General features: G+C 35.4%; 1 protein-coding gene across 6 annotated transcripts in view; it reads left to right on the top strand.

The window, feature by feature from the left end:
- Dgkb (diacylglycerol kinase beta) overlaps window positions 1-26,740 on the top strand; it is a 707,644-nt gene that overhangs the window by 254,799 nt on the left and 426,105 nt on the right. For all 6 annotated transcript variants that reach the window (XM_006983950.4, XM_016002476.3, XM_006983949.4 and 3 more), the window contains 2 exons: window positions 9,929-10,002; window positions 16,402-16,476. In XM_006983950.4, the coding sequence (XP_006984012.1) occupies window positions 9,929-10,002; window positions 16,402-16,476 (149 nt within the window). The remainder of the gene's footprint in view (window positions 1-9,928; window positions 10,003-16,401; window positions 16,477-26,740) is intronic.

Raw genomic sequence — 26,740 nt, 5'->3', positions numbered from 1 at the left:
TATCTCCATTTAAAATAAAATTGGCAAAAAATCTTCTGTGAATCTGAAAGTTAGAACTAATATATAACTTTATTATGTGCACATGTGTTATTTACACCTATTATCTGTCTCAATCCACTTATAATACACACACATACATACATGCATATGTACACACACATGCACATGTTTTGTATGTGTCTAATTTTGAAGAGTTTATTGATTGTGAAATTATGCCTTTAGGAAAGAAAAACATGCATTCTGTGCAAACAATTTTCTTTTAAATAAAATAATAAAAATGAGGTATTAAGTGAATATATCCATATTTCTACATTTTAAATTAAACTCAAACATCATACATATTTCTAGTTTAGACAAAGAGAAGTGGTCGAAATTTTTTTTTTATAAATCTGTTAATTTTAACTATGTCCCCCAACATAAAAGACCCACCCTATCCACCCACATTATAAAATATTTTGTGCAATAAATCCATTTAACTAATTTGCCAATGTTAATAAAAATAAGTATTTGTTAAAGTAAAAAACATCGTTTTAGTCTTTAGAATTGTATGACTATTTCATTTTTTCACCTATAGTTTCTATGAATTATATATTCTTTTCTTCTTAGTGTATTTGAAGTTTCAAACTTCTTAGCAACTGTCGACCACATAGATGACTGTGGCACACATTTACATACAACACATGTGGTTCTGATACATATAATTTTAATCAGATTTAATTAATGATTTTATCTTTTTTAGTTGTGATTTTATTTGTGATACTAGGTATCGCATACTTCATATGCCATAAGTAGCACAGTTAAGAGTAAACAGAATATGTCTAATAATTGCTTGATAAAAATGTTGAAAAGTTCATGCAACTTAAATAATAATTGCTTACCTATTGATAATTTTTGTAATCTAAAAAGATACATGACAAATAGAAACTCTTTCCTGAATAACTAAACATAAATGTAAAAAGAAATTTTGAACAAAAATTATTATTTTCATGTATGTATAATTCAATTATGAAATACTATGTCTGAGCATCATTTTTGGAAATCATATCCATGTGTTTAACAATATCTCATGTGACTCATCTCAAATTTGAAATCTGTCCACAATTTTAATAGCAAAAATTTTACTGCGTGATCCCATAGATTTTTGCCAAGCACCATCAACACTTACATTTAAAACAAAAATTATAAAGACAGATAAGTTTAAATTGCTAATCACTCTGGATTACTGCCTAAAAGCTCAATTTGTAAATTTAAGAGTATTAAACACATGCTTAGGTACATATTTCTCTTCATGAAAAGCAAGCATAGATCATTTACTAATGTTTACAAGAACACAAGAACTATGGCACTATTCTACATAAATTTTGCATAGTTTAAATCTGTTTGATAATCTTCTCAACTAACATGAGCTTGGTGTCATTATATATCTTATTACCATTTTAGAAACCATTGTTTTGATTCTCTGAACTTAACAATTTCCCCATGTCCCTGCCAATAGTCAGTGATAGAGCCAAAGTCTGACTGAGGAATACGTTGGCTTACATCCTGTGTGTTTGACTCCTCCAATATCTTTTATCTTACTCAACAAATCCAGACGTGTGTCAGTGCCGAGCTTGTGAGCACTGTCTTCTTCGTGCAATTTTGTGTTGTGTCAAGGTCTAAGACAATGATTGTTAACTAGAACAGTAATGTCTGTGTCTCTGTTTCCTAAGATTAAGTAGTCAAATTTGAACAGTCTCAGTTTAAAGCAAGAATTGAAAGGTATGTGCAGAGTATCATAAAGGTTTTATATGAGGCAGTAATATAAGTTACATTTTAATATTTATTAGAGACAAAGCTGAAATATTTAACCTTCTATAGACAGGGATAGTCATGTTAAAATACAGATGATCAGCATTTTTACACTTGTGGTTCTATGACAATAATAAATTTTCAAAACAATGTTGACATGTGAAATTATTACCTGAAGTTGTCAGTTGGCAAATTGCAGACATCAATTCAGACAAAACAGTAGCAAATAAAACTGTGAGTTTCAAAATTTTTTGAGTTTAAATTGGTATATTATCCTTTACATAATTGAGTTCATCTTGGATGTGGGAACTCACATAGTATTGAAGATAATGGAAAAATGGGAAAAAATCCCTTAATTATTTTATGCAAAACAGAAAATATATTATGCCTGCTTACCATTTTTGAAACAATACAATTTTTGTTTTTTGAGGTAAGGTAAAAATATATACCAAAATAAATTAATTTTCTGTTAGGTTAAAAGGTCTATGTCATGGAAAAGCATTGAGCTGCAGCCCAGTTTGCATATAACTCATTGACAGGATAGGTCTACACTGCTTAAAGAAGATTAATCATAGTTAGGCACATTCATCTTCCTCCTTTTCAGTTAACCAGTATAATGATCAGGATTATTATTTCTAATTAGAGGAAGTAATAGATCATGCATAACCCTAGGATGAGTCTCATTAATTAACCCAAGTCCTAGGGGACTTCAGATAGCAGTGGCCTGGCACTCTGTCTTTGTCATAGCGACACCATAGGTTTACACTTCAAACACAATATCAAATGTAATGGAAATGTCAGTTTTTAACATACGAGAACTTCAATAATAATGAGGGTAATCGTATGTGAACAAATAAAGAAAAAAACAATAATTGGTTAAACTTTATTATGAGATGTTTATCTTGATTATAAATATTATGTAAAATTTCTGAATCAAAACATTGGGGAATGAAAGAATCCAGCTTGTAAGAGTTCAAATCTATGACAAAGTGACGTTAATACTTAATATCTAAATCCAAACTGATGTGTTCTTCCACACAATTCATTTACCCTGTTATCCAGTAAAACTTTGTGTTTTATAATCACCAATGAACTGAACATAAACATATGCACTATGACAACTATTTAGTATGTATACAAGTCAGTTCATTTCCTTGATCAGTGTGTATAATGCCTTAATCTTATTGACTCATTTCTAATTAGTTCTTTATAGTCATTCTAACTCCATGTTTCTGTGCAAAGTTATTGGTCTATAGTTTTTAAGAACTACAACTTTTCAGCAGGGCACAAGGCAGTGGTGGCACATGCCTTTAAAATTCCAGCATTCAGGAGGCAGAGGCAGGCAGATCTCTGAGTTCGAGGTCAGCCTGGTTTATAGAGTGAGTTCCAGGATAGCCAGGAATACACACAGAAACTCTATCTTGGGGGAAAAAAAGAACCACAATTTTCAGCTGAGTTCACCTCACCATACATATGTTATGTTATAAATAATACACACGATACAGAGCTGAGTAAGACAAATACCAGGCAAAAAGTTGGGGGTGTATATAGTTAAAGAGACAGCCTAGAAGGTAATACATGGGTAACTGATTCAAACTGACAAGATCATTAGCCATTTGGATTTATGGGCAATGTGTAACTCTAAGCACTGTCAAGAGTATGCCTCCCAAGCTTTAGGAACAGCAAGGACTTTAAGGCTAGAGAAAGACAGTCCACACGGAAAGTTACTACTTTAGAGAAGTAGCAAGTACTACATGTTCTAAGTTCTGGAAAGCTTTTATGAGCACTTTAACTTGTGTTGTGAGCAGAAAAAGAATGTGGTTCGCAGTATATTTTAAAGGTCTCACTCTTGTTAAGACTGGTTTATTAGAAAATTGGTTGGCCAGTACATAACTACACGGGCAATTAAAGGTGACAGGATAAAAGGCTCACCGTAGAGTTTTGTAGGTAGAGAAATGTTTTGAGAACAGAAGCAAACTAATAAAATAAGGACTAACTAGAATGCTGGCATTTTAGTCACTGGCAGTGATTAAAATGGCAGAGTTGACATCAACTGAGAAGCTAAAGTGCTTGGATGATTGTGGTTTGAGGAGAAATTCCTAATGCCAAAGAACTTACCACCAAGTAGTCAGACAGACAGGTAAATCTGCAATTCAGGGGCAAGAGTGAGTATGGATTTGGAAGTAAAACATGTCCTCATGGTACTCAAAATGATCAAATAAGATGAGATTACTGAAGGCAGGAGCCTATGTTGGGAGGTGCTGCATTGGATCCATAACTAGCTTAACTCCAGAATCCCACTCTTTAAATTTACTCTGCTAGACTGCCCCTATATAAGAATAAGGAAAACTTAAATTGATGAAATCTGTGCAGCATAGAGGAGAATCCAATATTAACCATCTCTTCATTCATGGTTTTTCACTACTTTGAGAAGACTCAGCATGTTTCAGACATTTCAAGCACAGAGGTTGAGTGACGGACAACTGAGAGAATACCCAAATGTGGCTTTCATCATTTTCACATGTTATTCTACTCTACAATGATCTTGTAAGCCATGGGAATATGTGCCTTCAAGTGTTCATAGTTTAGGGGAAAAAAACCAAATTTTTGATGGTTATTTCTTTTGTGTTGTCATCTCAACAAAGTGTACTTATATTTTAGCATCAGTGAACGAGTTTTCATTGTAAAAACATACTTGTTTTTACTTTATTTCAAAATGTTTTCATAACAATAATTATTAACACTAACGGGACTTACGACCCACTCAACTTGGGGGAAACCATTCCTGACATTGGAAAACTAGCCCACTACTCTTTGCTGGTGATGTCATGGATCTTGAAGGAGAACCTACAACCCCCACCTTTCTTAACCAGCATAATTCATAACAACCACCTAAGCATTCGTGCTTGTAGTCACAAATACACATAGCCCTCCTCCATCACCAAGGAAACTCATCTTTGCAATGCACAATACAGAAAAACACAACCAATCAAAAGGCAGAGTTGTGGATCCCACTCCTCACTGATATATCTACAAAACATTCCCACACCTAAGGTTCAGGGAACATTGCTGAAAAGGCGTCAAAAGAGTTTAAAAGCAAGAGGATTAAGGAGTTTGCTGTAAGATTGTGTCTCCTCCTAATGACAGAAGCTACACCTATAAAGACTCACCAAAATGACAGCCTAAAACATGAACTGAACAAGAAGAATAAAAGTAGACATGCCAAAATGGATGGCACAGGCCCAAGGGGCCTCGACCCTACACAAAATCTTTGGGAAACTAAGGGAGGCTTGCACTGTGAGAAATCTTCTTCCCTAGGGAAGAGCACACCAGTGGGTATTCCAATACAAAATGGTGAGCTCTGAAAATATACACACAAGTAACAGTAAAAAGACTGAGCAGGTTCTATTTAGGATATATATGTATATACATGTACATGAATGCTTATGGTCACAGTCAAAATAAAGAGGCCATGAATTTGAAAGGGAGAAAAGAGGGGTATCTGGGAGAGTTTGAAGGAAGGAAAGGGAAGGGTGAAATAATGTAATTATATTATAACTTCAAAAAAGTTCCTTGGTAAAGGATAAATTAGATGTAAGAAAGTAAACGAGTATAAATAACATTGATGCATGCCTGTTATGGAGCCCTTAGGTCTTTCTTATTTTACAAATTATCTTAACAATATACTTTAGGTAAAGGAAACTACTCCAGGGCTGAGGATGAGATTCAGTTAGTAGAGTGCTCAGCTGATGTCCAGGAAGCTCTGGCTTGGATACCCAGCACTGATAAAGTGTAATGGTGGTGTGTGCCTGTAATCCCTGATACAGGAGAACCAAGTTCACTCATCCTCTGCTAAATAGTGATTTTGAGACCAGAACTTATCTCAAAGTAAAGAAAATAAGAGAAGTAAACGTGACAAGGAGTGAGGGGGATAGAGCTAAGGAGAGAGGGAAGAAATCAGGAGAGGAAAGGAAAAAGTACATACTAACCCAGAAGTACATTAACTTCTGAGTTTAATAATTGGATTGAATCAGTGCAAGAGAACATTTCTTTGGGTAGGCAATGATAAAATAAAGAAATAAAGTACAATTTTAGTAATACATTTTTAGATGGTTTGGTGTAAAAGCTCTTTTTATAGTTCTTGAAACATGTTTGTGAATATGAAATTATTATAAGAATTTTAAATAGTTAAAAAAATTTAAAACAATTGTGTGATGTTTCCATAAAACTTTATTCATATATATATATGAATCAGTCATGCCAAGTTGTAGAAGCCAAGCCAAGTGTTTATGTTCACTTCATCAGTACATATGATTTACATTATAATACAAATCAGTTGCTTTAGACTGAGTTCTGTCATGGGAAGAACATAATTTCACTGGACAGATCTCTCTGAAAATCAGGAGGCAGATTTTGAATGAATTAATAGGTGAAGTACCACATCTAATGTTTCATGTTTTCCTTTATCAGAGATAATTTAAGTTATGAAAATGAGTATTCCCATTATCTTAACTGAGGGTGGCATAATGTAAGATAAAAAAGAGGTTTTTCCATGGTTTTGCTATCAAGTTTTAAATTTCTTTTTCTGAGCTAGTAGGTATATTAGTATGTTTGATAAACAATGAAGTGTTTCACTGTGCCTGATTCCATATGTATCTTATGCTGAGCCCTCATGGGTCTTGCTTTCCTTTAGGTTATGCAGCATATAAAAAATTAAAAAAGAATGAACCACAAGGCAGTGGCAGAGCCAAGATCACCGTCACTATTTTTGTCCTCACTTACTTGGAGTGCATGGGTAGGGTGTAGGGACAGTTCCACATTGTCATCAGCAGTAGTGCTCAGTCTGTGGCATCTTCGAAGTCACCTTTAGGTTCTCTCAATTTACAAGTCCCACTCTGGGTAGGAAGGAGAGGGGTCGATTCTCTTCTTCCTTTAGAGAGCACATGCTCCAGCCATCTTATATTTGGATCCTGGGTCTACAATGACAAAATGGCTTATGTTGAGACTTTTCTTCTCACACGGATCAAGGTTTGAGGTGTCCAAGAACATGGAACAGGCAAACTTATTGACTATGAGGTGTCTTCTTTGGGTTTATAGGCAGCAAGTAGCTCATTGTGTGTGCACATGTGTGTGCCGGGAGAAATGGAGACAGGGGAATGCCATCCTAGCGACTGTCAGTATATTTCACCAGATGACAAATGAGCATGTTTTTCGACTTGTTATTTATTCTCTTACCTGACAAGTCATTGGAAGCTCAATATCTTAAACGTTCATCTATATTTGTACACACATGCATATGGACACACTCGGGTTCTGCAAGCATCAGAAGCCACCAAGATGAAAACAGTGTAGGAAGATCACTCAATGCTATTCTTCCCACTCCTTTTCTCAGAGCAGGAAACGTCTTAACTTGTCAAACCTGACAGAGAGTAGACAGCACTGCAGGTCTTTGGCTCTCAAACCTAAGACTTCTGTCTTCTTAGCACCCGCATTTACTCAAGCAGATAGGCCTTCTTTTTATAGAAGCAAAGGTTATCGCAATTTTAAAGCTTTTTCTCTGAGCATAGAAAAAGATGCCAGACTTGCCTGGAATAACATTTCTGGTCTGACAGACATTCTCTGTTCCCTCCACACCTGAGCCTCACCACCAGTGCTTCCTCACCCTCGGATCAGACTGGAGAGACACGAGGGATTGGGTGGGTTGGTCAGCCTCTACCGAAGGAGCCCAGCTCCACCCTGGCTGGCGGGGTACCCAGATGTCTTTGACATTGTCATATTTTATAAGCACAGTGGTGCAGAGAGACGTGCTTCAGCCAGCCTTACTCCTTCCCTAGTTCCATCTTGGACATTTGACTTTCTTGAATGTGAAACATCGTCATTCTAAATTCTTCAAGTTCTCTGACATTTCTCTAAGTCATTTTATTGATAATCCATTTAACTAGACTCAAAATTATATATATAATTTTGTGTTATTCTACAGAACACCATTGATTTTATGATGTGTTCTGTGATGTATTTCTTAGTTCATAAAAGCATGGAAATTTGGAACTAAATTTTTAATAATCTTTGTTATAATTTATAATGACACTTACAAACATTTCAATAGTTATTTTAGAAAAGCGTTTCAAAATATTTCAAGAGAATTCTGACCACGAGTGAATTTTAAATATAAAATGATATAATAATTAACCATGTAAGAGGTTAAGAAAGAAAAAAATCATCATGATAGATATTTGAATTTTTATTACTTTGCTCAAGCCCTAGTTTATGAGCTATGGAGATGGCTCAGTCAGGAAAGTAGTTGCCATACAAGAATGAGGACCTGAGTTCAGTTCCCCAGTACCCTTCTAGAACACCCAAGAGCAGCACTTTACTGTTGTAATATGAACACTGTGGGTTCAGAGACAGGAAGGCCCCAGATCTTAATGGTCAATGAACTACAGACACTGAGAGATATAGTTTCAAAAAATAAGATAGAGAAGTGCTTGAAGAAGACATTTAACTTACACACACATAAACAAATATACACACTCACATATGCATATACACCCACATATGCACACACACATATATACATGCATATTCACACATACACTCAGTCTTATTTTGAAGTGTTCATGTTTAAAACCAATGAATAACAATGCAAATTAAGCTTAAAAATAAAATAAAATGAACATATGTTATCATTCCTTTTTTTGCATAGGATAAATTTAAGGGTTCCAGTTTTGCAATATGAAGGAATGTAAAGGAATTTGTATGCAAGTCTTCAGATAGAGGTTTTATGTTTTGATGTTTCCTCATTGTGGTTTTTGATGGGTAAAACTGACATCTATTTCATGCCATCAGGACCAAGGTTTTATGACTGTGGACACTTCATTCACATTAACTGAGCACATTTGTTACAGGGAGGAACAGGAAGTAACTACAGACCCTACAGCTCTCCTGCCCTTGATGACCTGGTTAGAGGTAAAATAGGACAGAAGGACCTTCATTCTCTTTATTAGGGAAAGTAAAACGCAGATAGATACAATGACTAACTTCAGAATTAGTTGGTTTACAGTAGAAAAATGAAGACTATCCCATCCATCATTCACATTTAGCCTATGTGAAGATTATAACATTTCTTCCTTGCCCACACTCATTACAAAGATGCCATTTCACTTAAGATTTGGAGGAAGGAATATTTAAACTGATATCATTAGAGCAGACAGCAAGAAAGGGCATGATGTAATGAAATGATTGCTTTCAATTTTCACATTAAATATTTAAGGATCATCTCTAGAGGAGAAAAAACACCACATCAAGGATAACCTAATCTACTTCCTAACTTAATATTTAACATGTCCTATTGGTTTCATAATTTTTTTTGCTAAAATAGTTTTAATTTTGTTCAAAGCTCCATTTAAACATGTTATCAATAGTTTTTGAATAATGGTGTTCCTACCCAGTATACATTTATTGGTGTCTACCTAATAACAGTGAAACCAGATACAAGGTTTCTTTTCCACTCTACCTACAATGATCCCATGTTATCACCGCACTGGCACAATACCAGTATTGTATTCTTTCCTGGCCCACTTCTCCAAATTTGTCCATGTGCTTGCTTGTGGAGTGAGGTTCACTTCTTGTTAAATTAAAATTCCACCAGGAAGCCTTCTTGATCCATAGCAGCATAAATAGTGATGAAAGCAGCACAGTGAGAGATCCCTGCCCACACCATTTACAGGAGGAGAGCAGCAGTTAGGAGACTGCTGCTTAGACAACAGTCAGCGCTCCCTGGGACTCTCTTTTCAAAACGAGGAAAAAAAGTGTTGAGGTGAGATGGTGTGAACTGAAGTACTAGGTCTGAAAGAGGCCCCCAAAGGAAGATGGATTCCATGTCGAATATCAGCTTTAAGTTAGGGGCACTTAACTTAACTTGTGCAAAAACAAGCTTTTCTATACGTAACAGGTTTCTTTGATCCCCTTAAACTGACTTATTGTTGCTAGTTTACGGAATGTTCCACAAACTGTAGCTTTTCTTTTTTCATTTCTTGCCTGTTATTCTGGAGGCTGCAGACACACTTTAAAAAAAGGCTAAGAGATCACAGGTGTCCTCTTCCTATAGCACATACTAATAATTTCCCCCTTTTCCTTCTAGATCACTCCTGTTCCTGGTACACATCCACTTCTAGTTTTTGTCAATCCCAAAAGTGGTGGAAAGCAAGGAGAAAGGTATGTTTTAAAAGTTGTGCCCCTTTTTCTATATCATAGAAGTCAAAAGATAAACTACATTCATGATGTAAACAACACTACTTCTCAATGGGGAGTAATTCAATTGATGCTAGCTAACACCTATACATAACAGATTGATATCAATTACTTTTTTTTATATTTGAAAATTTCATACAATGGCCTTTTGTAAGTATTTTAACTATCAGAGTTCATGAATCTTCATTTTTCTCTATCCCATGTATGACCCTTGCCTCTTAGCAAAGAGCTTGGTATGACAAGGATTCATAAACAGTGTTGAGTGGAAATTGGTTTTCTAAGTGGTCAACAGGTGGACCCTAGGTGAATCACAGCCCTTACCAAGGAACAGAAATTATATGCAACTACCCGGCAAAATATATTACGGTAATTTTCTGCATACATTTTAGAGTTCATGATACTGTGTTTCCAGGCGAAGCACAGTATATCTAATACAAATCAAAACAAGCTACAATGTCAGACATCTCAGTATTTATTCTAATCGAAAATACTAAATTTTTCTTTTGTAATGGATTAATAATTAAGCCATAGTATGTAACCAAATATGAAAAGCAAACCACAGGTAAAAGCAGACATTAGGACTATAGATCAAAGTCCATTGTTGTTTACAACAAATTAGAAATATTTCCTTCTCAATAATAGGATTTTGAAAATTATTTTTTCTGCTGTTATTGAACTTTTTAGTTACTTTGATTAAATGAAGCTTGTTCTTTTGTCTTCTAATAAAATATTATAAACTTTTCCTTTTTCAAAGCATGTAGCTATGTTCTACTCTGGCAAATAGATAACATAATAATCACTCAAAACTTTTAAGTTCTATGATATTTCATTGCAGAGATCAGTTACTTCAGTCATGAAAATAGAAATTAAATAATAATATAAAATTACTTTTTCTGACAAGTTTAATATATTACATGTACCTTTGTAATTCAATTTATTTCAGAACTAATTAAAACATTAAAAATGGTAAATATTAATAGTTTGTCTTGTGGTATTTGTAACACATTGTTTATAATCAGGTTAAACATATCTCCTCAAATGCTTATCATTTCTTTGTGGTGAAAACGGAAAATTCTTTTTTCTAGCCTAATGAAATGCACATTATCCTTTGCTACTTAACTGGCAATAGCACACCGGAACATTTTGCTCCTATGTAACTGTACCTTAGTGACCATTTATCAACCTTTTCACAGCTGCTTTTTCTCCATAATTATTACAGCCTTTGATAACTTACAATGTACTCTCACCTCCAAGATTATCATATTTATATTCCACTAGTGTGATCATGCTGTACTTATCTATCTTTGCATAGCCCATTGCACTTAGAATCTAGGTCTATCCATGGGGTGACAAGGCAACAGGCTTCCATGCTGTTAATTCACAGTGAATCTGTGCCACACACACTTTATCTGCTCATAAGATGGTAGCCATGTTGGTTGTTTCTAGTTCTTGTCTATTGTGAGCCATAGGGCAGTGCAGGTGCTTCTTGAACACATTATTTTAATGACTTGGGATACACCATCTATTAGTGGATCAAACAGTAGTTCAGTCTTTCTACTCTTTCCAAAAAGAAATAATACCACTAATACCTACAGGTGGGGGATGCTTTTTATCCAAATCCTCATCAGTCTTTAGTCATTTTAATACTAGCCACTCTTACTGAGGTCAAGTGATCTTTCATTATGGTTTTCACTTGTTTTTCCCTAAGGGTTTGTTGTTTTGTTTTTCTTTTTGGTATGTCCTATTGGCCATTCATAAGTCTTCTTTTGAGAAGGTCTATTTCACTATATTTCTGATTTTAAACAGAATTTTTCCAATTTTTAAATTCATATGAATGCTGATATCAGCTCCTTATAAGTTGCATATTTGGGGAATACTTTCTCCTATTCTATGGGTTATGTCTGTGTGTTGCAGAGATGTTTTTATCTATAGTAGCATGTCAATAAAGGCAGAATATTTTGTAGTCAGATTTTTCCTTGGGCCACCAGCTTTCAAATAACAACATGGAAACCTATTTTTAATTACAAAAGCTTGGCCTAGTTTAGGCTTGTTCCTAACTAGCTTGACCATTTGACTCTTTTTTAAACAAATCAGAAGGTGCCTTGGCGAAGATATATCTTTATATGTACAAAAAGATTATTCCACAACAAGATTTAACACCCTTATTGGAAAAATAGTGAAGAAATTGATATAGAAGAAATGAACTTGTGCATAGTACAATGTCATTCCTGAACACCTCCCTAATAACATCACAAGAAATGTAGGAAAGCTGAAAGCATCTGTTCTGAGGTCATTTCAGACAACCATGTCCACCTCATCACTACTGAATGCAGTCCTGGAAATCTATGCAAAGCAATCTTATAAGAGGAATCAATTAGGACATCCAAATTAGTAAAAAAAAAATCACTCTAGCATAGAAAACACCAAGCACAACTTCAAAAATATGAGCATTTATACACAATCTCTGCTAAAAGGAAGATACAAATCACCACAAAGCATTAGTACTGTTGCTACAGGTCCATGGTGAATTATTTATAATAGAAATTAAGAAAGGAAACCCAAACAGCTATTGTGGTGCAGGCCTGTATTCCTGGCACTTAAACTTATGAGCTTAGCCCAGGTTGCATAGTAAGAGTTTTTGTAAGCTAACCTGACTCAACAGTGAAATACCTTCTCAGCAACAATCAAAATCATAGCTACTAAAATCAAATTAGTTTCTAAAATACTTTAAATTCAGAAACCAAAATTTCTGTAATGAAATTTGTAAAACCTTAATTAAATATCTGTTGGCAAAATAAAACATAGGTGTCTTCTCATTTTCATCAGTTGGAATAATCAATTTGGTACAATATATATATTACCCAAATGATTCTATAGGCTCAATATAATCTCATGAAAATGCCAAGGATATTCTTTTTTTCTTTTCTTTTCTTTTCTTTCTTTCTTTCTTTCTTTCTTTCTTTCTTTCTTTCTTTCTTTCTTTCTTTCTCTCTCTCTCTCTCTCTCTCTCTCTCTCTCTCTCTCTCTCTCTCTCTCTCTCTTTTTTTGAGAGAGGGTTTCTCTGTGTAGCTTTGAAGCCTGTCCTGGAACTCACTCTGTAGACCAGGCTGGCCTCGAACTCACAGAGATATATATGCCTCTTTCTACCTCCTGAGCCAAGGATATTCTTTATAGATTAGAAAAAAATCTTAAGTTTATATCATCTCACAGGCAGAAAAAGAAAAGAGAAAGAAAGAGAGAGAGAATCAAGTACAACAAAATGGCTAAAGGGAAAAAATCCAGAGAAATTATACAACTTGAATTCAAAATCTACCACAAATCTATAATTATCAAACTGGCATTGAACTGGCTCAGACACACAACAAAAGAGAATAAAGAGTTTAGAAATCAGTTTCTGCCTAGAGAGCCATCTGCTTTGGACAGGGGTGCAAGGACGTACAGTGGAGAAAGGCCAGCCTATCCAGTAAGCAGAACTGGGAAACTTCAGCATCCAGCTGCAGAAGACTACACCAGCTTTGTCACCCTTACCAGTTATAACAATTAACCAAATCACATTGAAGACTTCACAAAATATGAAGTTGATAAAGGAAAATGTCTCAACATGTTAACATTAGTAAAGGATTTTGGACAAGACTCCTCAAAACATAGAAAATGAAAGCAAAAGTATCATGAATATTTTGAAGACAAAATGTATACTGTCCACAAAGAATTAAACATAACTCTGTTTTGGACACTAAGGATAAAGACTTAGTAGAAAAAATATAAAACATGCTTTTAAAGGAAACTATATTCTTCTACATTTAGTTTGATACCCTACACAATATAGAGTAATCCTTAGCTTAATATCATGTTCCCAATTGTTAAATACGTATTTTTCTTAAGAGCAAGTTATGTAGAAGTACTTTGAAGTCATAAGGATGTCAGTGAGGACAGTGATGCTGTGAGTGCTCTTACACTAGTCACATGTCTTTGTTATTTGTATGGTGACCTTCACCATTAAATGTCAAAGTAAGGGACCTTGAGGGTTTGTAGGGTAATACTAACAGGGAGGCCTAGCTATTACTCTACTCTTGACTGAAGACCAGTTCTCCACCAGGTAAGGGTTTCCTCTTTCACTGTGGGCACAGCCTAAGAAAAAATGAATATGGGATGGTAGGAGAAGAAAGGGACACCCTCCTAACAGCCAGATCAGTGGAGTTAGCCCTAGTTATCAATGGGGTGACTGCTAAAGCATGGGGAGGATTCTGGGAAATTCTGTCTCCTGAACATAATACAGCTTTTCATTCATGAACTCACACTAGCTATATTTATCTTTTGAAGGCCTGACAAGATCAAGCCAGTTAAAATTCTGGTATAGATGGTGCAAGAACTTGTGAGAACTACTTCTGAGTAGCTGTTGTTAGCCTATGGCTGCTGGAGGTGTGTGTGGGTGGGGCATCATTCTCTTGAGGCTGTGATGTTTGATACGTTGCACATGATCCAGTAAATGGTTGCATAGCCATGCTCAGATTGGGAGTACCAAATGGAGTTAGTGGGCAATTTTACAAAAGAATGAGAGGACCTGAAGGAGGAGGCAGGTGCATGGCTGATAATCGCTTTACTGATCCCAGGTGTTGAGTCAGCAGACCTAGTTCTCTTTTTCCTTACCATTGAATTCATTTCTTCTGAGGCTGTGCTCACACTGAAGAGGAAAACCTCAAGCAGAAATGGCCTTCAGACAACAGTCGCTAAGTGCCTTTGTTCAAAACTCTAAACAAGCTCTCAAGGCCACTTCTATTTATGTTTAATGGTCAAGTTCAACATATAAATGGCAAAGACACATGCATATACTTAGGAACTCTCAAAGCAACATTGCCTTCACTAATGAAACCAGTGAGTGGAAACAGGTGAGGGGTGATTACGACCATGTTTCATTTTACACATGTGTAAAATTCTCAAAGAATAAAAGATTTGGCAAATAAAATGAAAAGATGAGTTAAAAGATAACTATTTAGAATGTAAACAATTTTCCTGTGAGCGGTTTCACAATAGAACTCCATACAGACATTTCCTTTTAATTTTTTTCTTTTTTTAAACTTTGATATGTTGGATAAGTTGCAAAATGTCACAGAATTATATATCCATAAAAAGTTTCTTTTAATAGCCAACAGGTGTGAAAATTTTCACATATCATTTATTCAGACAGCTCCTACTAGGCACATCGAAACTCCACTAGTACCTTTTATCACAGGGTAAAAGACTGTATGTCTTTTACCCTGTGGTAAAAGGTACTAGTGGGGGCATGTCAACACACATTTTGCAAAAGCACATGAAGAATGTTAACACAGAAAGTTTTAAAGTATGGTTGCTATGGAAGTTCAGAGGAGGAAATACTCATGAAAACTGAGAAATCTCAGAATAAGTACTCTTGTATTGGCTGTTACATAAATAGATATTCGCCAGATGAATGGAGTAGAAAGTAGATTCGTGAAAGGGCATGTTGTCAACCAGGAGCATCTCATCAAGGATGGAGTCGAAGGGGAAGCTTAAGAGATGGGCTGTGGGCTCACGGTGAAGATGTTTGTGTATTACCATGTGACTGACTAGTGGGTAGGAATAGCCAGGAGTGAGCGACCCCTCTCCCTTAGAAGGCAAAGGACTGTTCTAAACTTTCTGTTCAAGGACATGGAAAGGAAAGTAACTGAGAATGACTCTAATGTCTTTGAGACACTATATAATATAAATTAAGGTAAAACGGTTTGTTTGTTTGTTTGTTGGAGATTTAGAGATGGGTAGTAGATTGGTTTCTTTCAGATAGGAAAGGATTTAAGATTTACATGTTGGAACAATTTGGCAGTTTTGTGAGCTGAAATGTTCATGTGCAGCAAGGAAGCTTATGTCATTTGCTTACAGGAATGTATATCATAAAGCATATAATCCTATTCCATATGGGATAACTCTTATCTTTATTACTTAGGTCCATTATACTATTAAGATCTGTGGAAAGAAGATATTCTTCTCATAGTCATCTATTAAGAGAGTATATTTAAGAATTTTATGCTGAAATATTTTAAAATATTTATTTAAATTCTAATCAATAAGAAAAGGCTCAATGGAGGACTAGCAGTGGCTGCAGTGTGGCAGCGTGAGCTGAGCATCATTTCTTACTTCCAAGCTCTATTATCTTCATGTCTGTGTCCTTTCTGTTGAAGACCACTAGTTCTTTGAGCATTATACATGTGATATTATAAAGGATGAATTCATAAAATATCTTTAAGTAGAAACCTGTATGCTTGTGAAAACTGAGCTGTGTAATGTTTCTGAAAAAAAAATTATTATTGGTTTTTACTAAAATCCCTACCTTCCACATTTTCACATTTGTAGAATTTACAGAAAATTCCAGTATCTACTAAATCCTCGTCAGGTTTACAGTCTTTCTGGGAATGGACCAATGCCAGGGTAAGTAAGCATGAGGATAACTTGGTTATCATTGACTCACTTGCTAGTCACTAATTAAATAACCGGTGTGATACGCACAGAGAAGTCATTTAACTTCTGGAGGGATCAGTATGTGAACAAAGTTATGGTAAGTACATAAGGAGAGAAAACCCACATGATGTTCTGCAAAATAGCTAGCAAAAACACTTCAGGTTGGTGTCTGTTCTTAGTAGTGTAAACACTACTCATAATATCACACACACACACACACACACACACACACACACACACACGCACACACACAGAGCAAGAATTAAAGCTACTAAACCTTGTTTGAAGAATGGCTTTTACTTGTTTAATATTAAGTATAGATTTGTTACAGACTGAAAAAAGAAACTAATTAACAAAGACTAGAAGTCATAATATAATTTTCTCATTTATTATCTGCAGAATCTAATGAATACCACTCTCTGATAACATAGTTTATTATTAATAGGTAAGGCATAGTGGAATAAAATTATATTTTCAACCTGAAACATGTACTATTGATGAAATAAATATAGACCGAACTAAATTATCATTAATTTGCCCTCATTAAGTTATTAATGTCATCCTCTTGCGGTGACCTCTTTTCTCTCTATCAGCGTGGCAGCAACCATTTGACCACATAAAGAAAAGAGAAGCTGAATAAGCTGTAGTGTTCCCTGTAGAAACAAAAGAAAACACAAATGAGTAGGGTTTAAAATAAGTCCTGTAGGCTGTTTCCCAAGAACTAGAAGTGAGTACTCAATGGTTTGTTCTTTAAAAACTGAATAAAATTTGTATCATGATAGTATATGTAAAATAGTGTTAATAAAGCACAATTATCATAGTATCCCACAGCTGTATCTGTCTTTTACCCCTCACTGCTTGCCATCCAGGACAGATTTCCAAACACCGAGTACTGTCTACAGGAGCCTCTTTGCCATCAGTGGCAGGGTTTTTCCTAGGACCAATTCCCCAAGGCTGCCTTGTCCAGTTTTATAACTGCCAGCTAGGTTCACAACTGTTCATGGGCATCAAGTCTTCACAAATGACGTCAAGGCCAGGACAAGTCGTGAGGCTGGCTCAGACACTTTCCTGAGATCAAGCTTTTCTTTGCTCTTGAGTCGTCTCTGTACTTCTCAGAAGTAGTTTATTCTGAGGGGTTGAGGAAAACCCTTTTGAATGTTTATCCACTCAACCTAACTGGATCCTGGGTAGCCTAGCCTCTGTGTGCCTTCGGTATCTCACTGTATGGAGAGGAATGAGTTAATGACTTGCCAGGAGAGCTGGGATGTTAAGTGGGCCAGTGTCTTCCAGACACATCTCTGCATAGTATGGCTTTAGTAAAGGACACTCATCTGCAGCATTCTTGGGAGGAATATTAATTGATGGTTAGTAATAACATGCTTATCTTGAATGCAAATACATTGTAATAATATTGAGTTTTAGAAGGGTTTCCTCATTTCAGTTCTTTTCAACTACTTGAAGTATCACATGCTTGATTTTCTCTTTACATTTCATGTATCCTGATATTCTCCACTCCTTTTTATAGTAAATAAGAGAAAGTTTTCTAAATCTATGTAATTGTAGTACACCTTCACCACAGAGACTCCATTTAGAGAAAAGTTCCACCCCGCTACCTCTCCTCCTTTGTAACTGATGTGTTTATCTTGTACATATCCATTAAATAATTTACCTACACAACTGCCTGTCACATGCAATCATGTACATGCTTATGTAACTTGGAAGATAAACTTAGTTTGCTATATGAATTGTTATTCTCATATTCTCCCTTGAATGAACGTAGGAGGGCGTTATTTCATTTGTGTAGAAATTTACATTTCAGTTTTTCTAAGGGATGAATTAAAATCCATAAGTTAATTATCATTTTTATTATTGGCTATTTAGATGTGTTATTTTTAAATTATCAAACATTACCAAATCCACTCTAAGAAAATGTTACTATAAACTTATGTATATTTTTGAAAGTATTTTGAAAAAAATTCATAGAATAAATTACAACAGGTTAAGTGTCTTGTTTTATATTTTAAGTCTTAAAGTTATTTCCTCCTAAATTTCTATGAAAAGTTTGAATTAAAATTAAAATTAAACTCCAAAACAAGCATATAATGTGTATTTCTCTTAACACTTCACACATTGACTGCCTTTTGTGGTTTTTATAGCTCTGTAATTTGATAGGTGAGAGTCCATAATTATCATTTCTGTGTGCATGTCTGATCAATTACACAATTTTCTCTTTCCTGTATCTTCTTTGCTAGCAACAGGTACACAGCCTCCTCGTTATAGAAAACCATGGAAAAATTGTGAAGTTTACTGAATTGGGGAAAAATGGAGAAAGCAGAGGTTTCAGAACAGATAGGAGAGAGGAAAGTTTAAGAAATCAAAAACCTAGAAGAACCAATAGTCCTGAGAAATCACATCTGATTGGTTTTGCTGCTCTCTGAAAAGCAAGAAAGGAGAGGGCAGACCCCGAGCAGCATGCACATCTGTCTCCCTGTAGTCTTGTCCAGCGTGCAGTTGACAACCTTGGCTACTGTTCTATTAAACTATCTAAATGGGTTGTTTCCTCAGAGACAGTGAAAGGAAATCCTAGTAGTGAAAGGCTCTGCCTGTCTCCAACAGTGACAATTACAGCCACACGCCCTGTGAGTGTTCTCTGGGATACTCCATGTAATGACATTTTTTTTCCCTCTTTTTTTTTTTTTTTTTTTTTTTTTTTTTATTGAGTCTCAGCATATACAGATTCAAGCAGAAAAATTGAAGCATACCTTCAAATACAAATTTGTTAAAATGATACTTTATTTTTAGAAAATACTTTTTATATAGCCCATCAAATGGACATGTAGTCAAACTATAGTAGAACAACATATTGTAATTTTAAGCAGAAATTAAAAGAGAAAACCTTTAGGTGATAAACCCCTCCTCCCAGGAAATTTTGTGGGATGACTTGGAGGGAGTAAAGGAAGGAGAAAGATGATTTATTTAAATTATAATTTCAAAATATAAAATAATAATAAAACACCTTTCCCCCAAAATTGGTCAATATAACAAATGTATTAAGTGATGGGTCATGTTACTTTCCATTGCATTAATGGTCAGGGAAATTCAAGGGAGCTCAGCTTTCACAGTTATTGATTCACGGGAAGAACATATATTGGAATTATTTTCTTTTAAAATGTAAAAATTTGCCGGGCAGTGGTGGCGTTCACCTTTAATGCCAGCACTCGGGAGGCAGAGTCAGGAGGATCTCTGTGAGTTCGAGGCTAGCCTGGGCTACCAAGTGAGTTCCAGGAAAGGCACAAAGCTACACAGAGAAACCCTGTCTAGAAAAAACAAAACAACAAAAAAAATGTAAAAATTCTTCTTGCTACTTCAGTACACAGAACATTGAGTAATATTGTACTTTATATTTTTACATTTTTCTTTACAACCAAATAATATTACATTGTGTTATTTCTTGTCTACTGTGAATAAACATGGGTGTGCAAGTTTCCTTGTGGTAGGATATGGAGTTCCTGGGCTATATGTTCAAGAGTGGAATACTGAACCATAGTATAGTTACATATATATATATATATATATATATATATATATATATATATATATATATATATATATGTGTGTGTGTGTGTGTGTGTGAGAGAGAGAGAGAGAGAGAGATAGTTAAACATAGTTTTATATATGTGTATGTATAATTATGTGTGTATGTACATGTGTATATGTATATGTGTATATAGAACTCTCAAACTGATTTCCATAATAGCTGTACTATTTTGCTCTCCGACCAGTAGTGAATGATGGTTTCTTATTCTTTATTCTCTCTTCAGCATCTGTTGTCTGATGCCTTGAAGATAGCCACTCTGATTAGGTGAGGTGGTGTTTCCCATCCTAGCTGTAGAGCAGCAAAGCATACAACCTGGGCAAATTGTGGCAGTGCCAGCAGCCAATATCAGATCTATTTTTGTGCATGTTTTCTGAGTGCTATGTACAAATAGCCTGAAAATATCAAGTTGGTCATTTCATCTTCCAATCCAGGGAAAGCATCATTGTAACTCATAGTGGCTTGTCTTTTGTTGTTGTTGTTTCAAAACTTCTAAACTGTTTGTGCTGGAGACTACGAGAATGGGAAGCAATTTCATGTTTATGGGTAGCTATCAGCAAGCATGCAATCAATACTCAAGAGGCAGAGGCAGGGGGATTGTTGCAAGTTTAAAGTCAACCTGGTGTATATAGTGAGTTTTAGGCTGGTGAGGGCTACCTAGCAGGAAGTCACTGTCAGAAAATCACCACACCCCAAACAAAGAAACGAAAGGGGGATGATTATACTCAGGTGTGTGGAGATGCACCAAGTTACTGAACAGTTTGCTGTCTGGATGTCCCAGATATGACAGAACAGCTGTCACCTTCCAAATAAAGTACTAGTTATTTTCAACTGTTACAAAATCAGTATTTTTTATTACTTCAGCAGGTTGCCATATTACAATGACTGAGCACATCATGTTGAGCTTGGTGTCTTTCTGCCAAAGACTCAAGTTCTACAAAAGTGAATACCTCATGGGCCGAGCCTGTGATCAAATGACTCTTAGCAGTCTTATGAGATACTGAAGTCAAATAAGGATCAAACTAAAGCTGTTTCAAACATGGACCTTCCCTCACACACACTAACCTTTTCTGTGCTTCTCACATGAAACATGGATTCTTTCCTTTTCTCAATTTCCTTTTATCACTTTAATGTTTACTTAAATTTACAGTACCATAAATATTAATGTACTCACTTAGAATTATTCAAATTTGTTCTTTGTAATTTCAGTTTATAGTTTTTTCTCTCTTTTTTTCCATGTACACATTGATTAGTTTTTTTAGTAACTAGTTCTATGTTAAATGAATTCTCAATATTTTATAATTTGTGGGAAACTCTTATCTGTAGAATTGGGTCATTAAACTATTCTTCCTTTATTACCTATACATTGCTAAAAATGTAATAATGTATTAGTTATGCAGAATACTGGGCTTCATTATGACAATTTCATAACTGTATATAATATACTTCTGTCAACTCTCACTCCACTCCTCGTCTTCCATGCTTTTATATACTTTTGATTTTGATATTTAATCCTTTTTCAAAGCTGTATTATTCTTTCCATAGAGGTTCTTTAGAAAATAAATGAGGCAGGGACCAAACATATGTTTTCTAGATTTAAATCAAATAGATTCTCCAAAAGCTGTTCATTAGTTCCGTTCCGTCAGAATGTTCTGTGTTAGACCACTGATAACCACGTCTCAGATGTGGGCCTGCACTTCCCCGTGAAGCCGTCCTTTGCACTCTGCCAAGGCAAGCTCTGCAGGCTGTCTTGTCTCCCCCCTGCCCCTTTATCTCACTACCCCGTGGCCCGTGTCTCCTTCTGCTCCTGGTTCTAGCTATGTTCTCCTTGGTTATAGGTCAGTCCCTTTGCAAGTTTCCTCTTCCCACACATTGCTTTTGAAGTGTTCCAATCTGTATAATCTCTGGGTTAACCTAATAGCCTTTGTAATTTTTACATTTCAACTGAATCACCTTTCTGGTCTATTTTCTCCCCAGTGCTACAATAGATTTGCATATGCATATATATACATATACATGTGCACTTGTGCATGTGTGTGTGTGTGCATGCATTGGTGCATGTGTATGTGCCTGTGTGTGTGTGTGGCATATCCTCCAAGGGCTTTCTCTATGGTTCTGATTATCATTTTCGTGGCATCTGAAGTTTGAGTGTTTTATACAAGTGGACTCTTTCCTGATAATGAATATAATTAGCTGAATATATTACTAAGAAATATGTTAGTTGGTTAAAAGTGTTATATGATGAATATTGCTCTCTGGTCTTCATAGAATGAGGTTATTTTTCTCCCACACTATTAAAATAAACAACCATGTCTCTTTTAATATATTCTTCACTTGCTACTGTTACTTACACCAAAGCTATCTCAAGCTTTTTGGCTACCTATAAAGTAGCTGACAGGGCCAGGCAAATATCATGACAGCCTGCCCTAGTAACTCAATTAAAAACTAGGCCTCAGTCCCTGCTTCTTGGAACTGAGCAAGCAGTTTCCAAGAGCCACGAACAAAGGACAATCAATCTCCATCACCCCCGAAAGCAAGGATAAGAAGGCCTGGTACAGGTAATAACCAAATTAGGACAGAGCCTGGTATTTGTCCAGGCCTCCCCCAAAATGCAAAAACTGTACTCTTAACTAGCCCCTGACTAGCCCTGACCAATTAGAATGTACTAATATGATTTCCAGTCATATCTGTGATGACCTAACTGCCCTAGTAATTCCTCTTAGCTGTGCTTAAAATGAGTCTACTAGCTTCTCTCAGGGTCATGACATTTTGCCTTTGTGTAGAATGGATGGCCTCAGCATTCTGGTAATAAACACTCTTGTTGACTGCATCCATGGATGGTGATCTTTTGCGGGACTTCTCCAGGACCCTAGCAGTAGCTAGTGTATTGTCATTTGACTATAAACTAAAAAAAGCACAATTTATTCACAGATCACCATTAAAAAATTAATTATAAGTGTATTTCATGAATTGAGACAAAATATAATATTCTTAACAAAGGGAAATTCTTTTACACATTGCTCATCATTAATAAGAATATGCTTAATTTTGAGAAATATACTTTTTAGATTATCTTGTTTTATATACTAAGACTAAATATAAACAAGTATTAATTTTAAAATATAACTTAACAGTCAGTCTATAGATTCACACTCAACTATCAGACATATTTCTAAAAGTGAAATCTTGAGAGGTATATTCCTATTAACAACTTGGAATTTTTTGTAACAGATTCCCCATATTTTGTCATTTTCTTAATTTAAAATATCATTTTATATAACAAACTTTCTACCATATTTTTATTTAAATAAAATCTCTCTTCAGTCAGAGCTTATGACCTCTTACATATGTCTCTTGTTACAGCATCATGTTAGAGATAATGCTGTCACATCACAAAATGCCTCACAAAACTAACAAAGTGCTTAACAAAATTCAACCAAACCCTATTACAACTGTCTACAAAATGCAAAAATCTGTTATTCCCTAATGTAAATATGAAGTACTCATCCCACTTCTTCACAGGAATGACCATAAAATATAATGCAGGCAGGACTGATACTCTTCTACAATTAAATATATAGGCATATTTCTGGGTTTGTCTTGGGCACTGAAATGATGGCATTTCATTTTCAATTTTAAAATCCAACTTAAAGATCTATAGATTAATGAAGGTAAGAAAACATAACAGACTGATGTAATGAATATTACCAACTTTTTTGTCTTACACATATGTTCCCTCACCTGAGGTCTTCTAGTCTTTATCCACTATGTTGTTCATTAATTGAATCAGGACCACAAAGATATTGAAAATTCTAAACTTTTATTGTTCAGACAGTTAAACAATTGGAATAGTATTTAGAATGGTATACGTCATTATTTATAAATAACTATTTATCCAGACTGCAAAAACACTCTAACAATGAAGAAAATATTATAACAAGGATACTCACATGAGTAAATATTTAAACATTAATATCATCCACATGCATGTGTTACACACACACCACAGGAACACACATTAAAAAAAACCTGTTAGTTGCTTTTCTGTTCCTATGAAAAAATACCATGATCCAGGGCAAAGCCAAAAAAGTCATTTAGGCTTACATTTTCAGAGGGAGAGTCTATTATTGTCATGCAGGGAGCCAAGGAAAATGAGGCTGAGAGAGCACACCTTCAATTTCAAAACAGAGAAAAGGAATTGGAATTGGAGTGAGGTTATAAACTCTCAAATCCCACCCCTAGTTATATACTTTCTTGGACAAGGCTCCATCTTCAAAAAGTTCTACAACTTTCCTAAATAGCACCATCAATTTGGGACCAAATCTCCAAACACAGGAGCCTATGAGGAAAAATTCTCATCCAAACTTCTGTAAAAAGTACCAACATCTACTGCACAACTTAACTGTTAATTTTCTGACAAAGAAAAGTTTAAATTAAAGAAAGACCCATCTAACAGTATCAAACAGGGGGAGACCAATGTCAGAGCCAGGGTTTCAGAGAGTCTGCTGCGAGACTATGTCTCCTGGTCATCTCAGAATCCATACCCATAGCATCTCAGCAAAATGTTGACTTAAACATGAGCTGAACTAAGACAACAGGCATGCCAAAGTGGGTGGGAAAAAGAACATAAGGCCTTGACTCTTGGTACAGTAAACTCAGTGATGCTGAAAACTAAGAAATAAGTCTTCCTCAGGGAAGTGCACGCCAATTGGTTATCCAATACCAAATGGTCAGACCTGAAAACATGCATACAAGTAACATTATACAGACCATATATATATATATATATATATATCCATATTTCATGTAATAACAATTAGTAAAAGAAAAATGACCATGAATTTGAAAGAGAATGATGAGGTATATGTGGAAGTCTTTGGAGGGAAGAAAGGAAAGGGAAGAAGAGGAGGAGGAAGAGGAAGAAGAGGAGGAAGAAGAACAAGAAAAAGAACAACAAGAAAAAAACAAAAGTCCTCTTCCCCCGCTCCATCTTTCCCAACTCTCCAACACCTCTTCATTTGCCATCGTGGCATTGGGAGCTGTGGTGTGTCACACATTTACCCTTTTGTCCAATCAGTCCCACCTGAAATGTTCAGTGCAATGAGTCATTGGTCTGGTTCAAGGCCTTGGGTACATCATCATCACTGGACTAGTTCAGATAGCCTTCTGTGGCCTGAGTCTTGGAGATCCCATGGTTATCACTCCAGCATGACCCTGTTGATAGCATGGCTGTCAGACTCCGGCACAGCCACAGCTTGTGGTCTAGACCCTGGGCATCTGTGTCACCTTTGGTAGCAACATGGACCACAGACACCAACACAGACTACAGCTGTGGTAGGACCAGAGACCCAGACATGGTTTTTGGCAGCAGCACCATAGCTCCAGGTCTCAGCACAGGCCACTCTGATTAGTGTGGCACCACCAGGAGCATGGCCCTACATGGCAGCCCAGACCCTTGGCTTAAGTATGACCTTCAATGGTATCAGGAGATTTGGACATCAACACAATATTCTTCTTATTTTTTAATATTTATTTTTCTAAACCACATACCCTTTCTAATAACCTATTAATCATTTTCCTTATAGTTCCTTGACTTGCCAACTATTTAGCTTTTACCCAAACTTCAACATTCAATTCTTATATATTCACTTCTACTGAGAAATGTTTCATTTCTACATAATGTACTTTAACTACACTAAAAAATATCTCAAAGTTATTTGGAACTTTTGTCTGCCTTCAGTAAATCCATAAAATATTTGAAGACAAGAATTGTATTTTGTGTAACTCAGCTCACTTTATAGAGTCGTAATCCATAAACCTATGTTAAATAATTGAATGGGTGTAGATATTACATGATTTAGGAGTCACTTTCCTGAGAACAATATATAGATTTCATATATGATTATAAATCAATAATGTTTAACTATTCAGTACTTTTAAGGAGAGGAGCTTTTATAGTACAATTATAAACTTCATTGCACATGTACAGCAGTAAACATGGTGTGGAAACCACAAAATAAGTTTGATTAACTTTCTTTTCGGGCAAATAATAGGCAGTTTTTATTAATTGATCCTGACAAAGTAAGTTTAATTTTTTCTAAGAAAGTCTAAATGTATATCCTTTCAAAATGTTTTCTTATATCACATTCTAAGTTAATTCAAAAAATCATCATATACAAAATAAAAACTAAACTATTCATCATAAAAATTTTAGTATAAAACTATAAGTTTGTATAGATTTACTAAACTGACCTGAATAGATTAACCATGCTGCTGTTCTAGTATAGAATTAGAAATTGTGAACTTTGAAGCATAAATTATAACTGTGGGTTTTATTTGGAAACATTACGATCAAAGTTCATTTATTGAAAAATCTGGAAGAATTGTTTTGTATGTCTTTTAGTACTCTCACTCACTTTGGTATTCATTTATTTATATTACAATCACAAAATAGCATGCTCTTGGGCTAAATACCAAAGCAAAATTGCTTGTCTAAATCTTCATTTGCCTTAAACCCAATTAAACCAAGGTGTGTTCTTGCCTGAAACATGCTCCCTTGGGTAGCTTGGCTCTCTAGGAGCCCTGCAATATCCCAGAGCCCCTGCCCCCAGAGACAGGCAGCAGAGTTACAGGCTGGAA

The sequence above is a fragment of the Peromyscus maniculatus genome, chromosome 14 (assembly GCF_049852395.1).
Source record: "Peromyscus maniculatus bairdii isolate BWxNUB_F1_BW_parent chromosome 14, HU_Pman_BW_mat_3.1, whole genome shotgun sequence".
NCBI classification, from domain to species: domain Eukaryota; kingdom Metazoa; phylum Chordata; class Mammalia; order Rodentia; family Cricetidae; genus Peromyscus; species Peromyscus maniculatus.
This window is presented reverse-complemented; position numbering and strand designations above follow the sequence as displayed.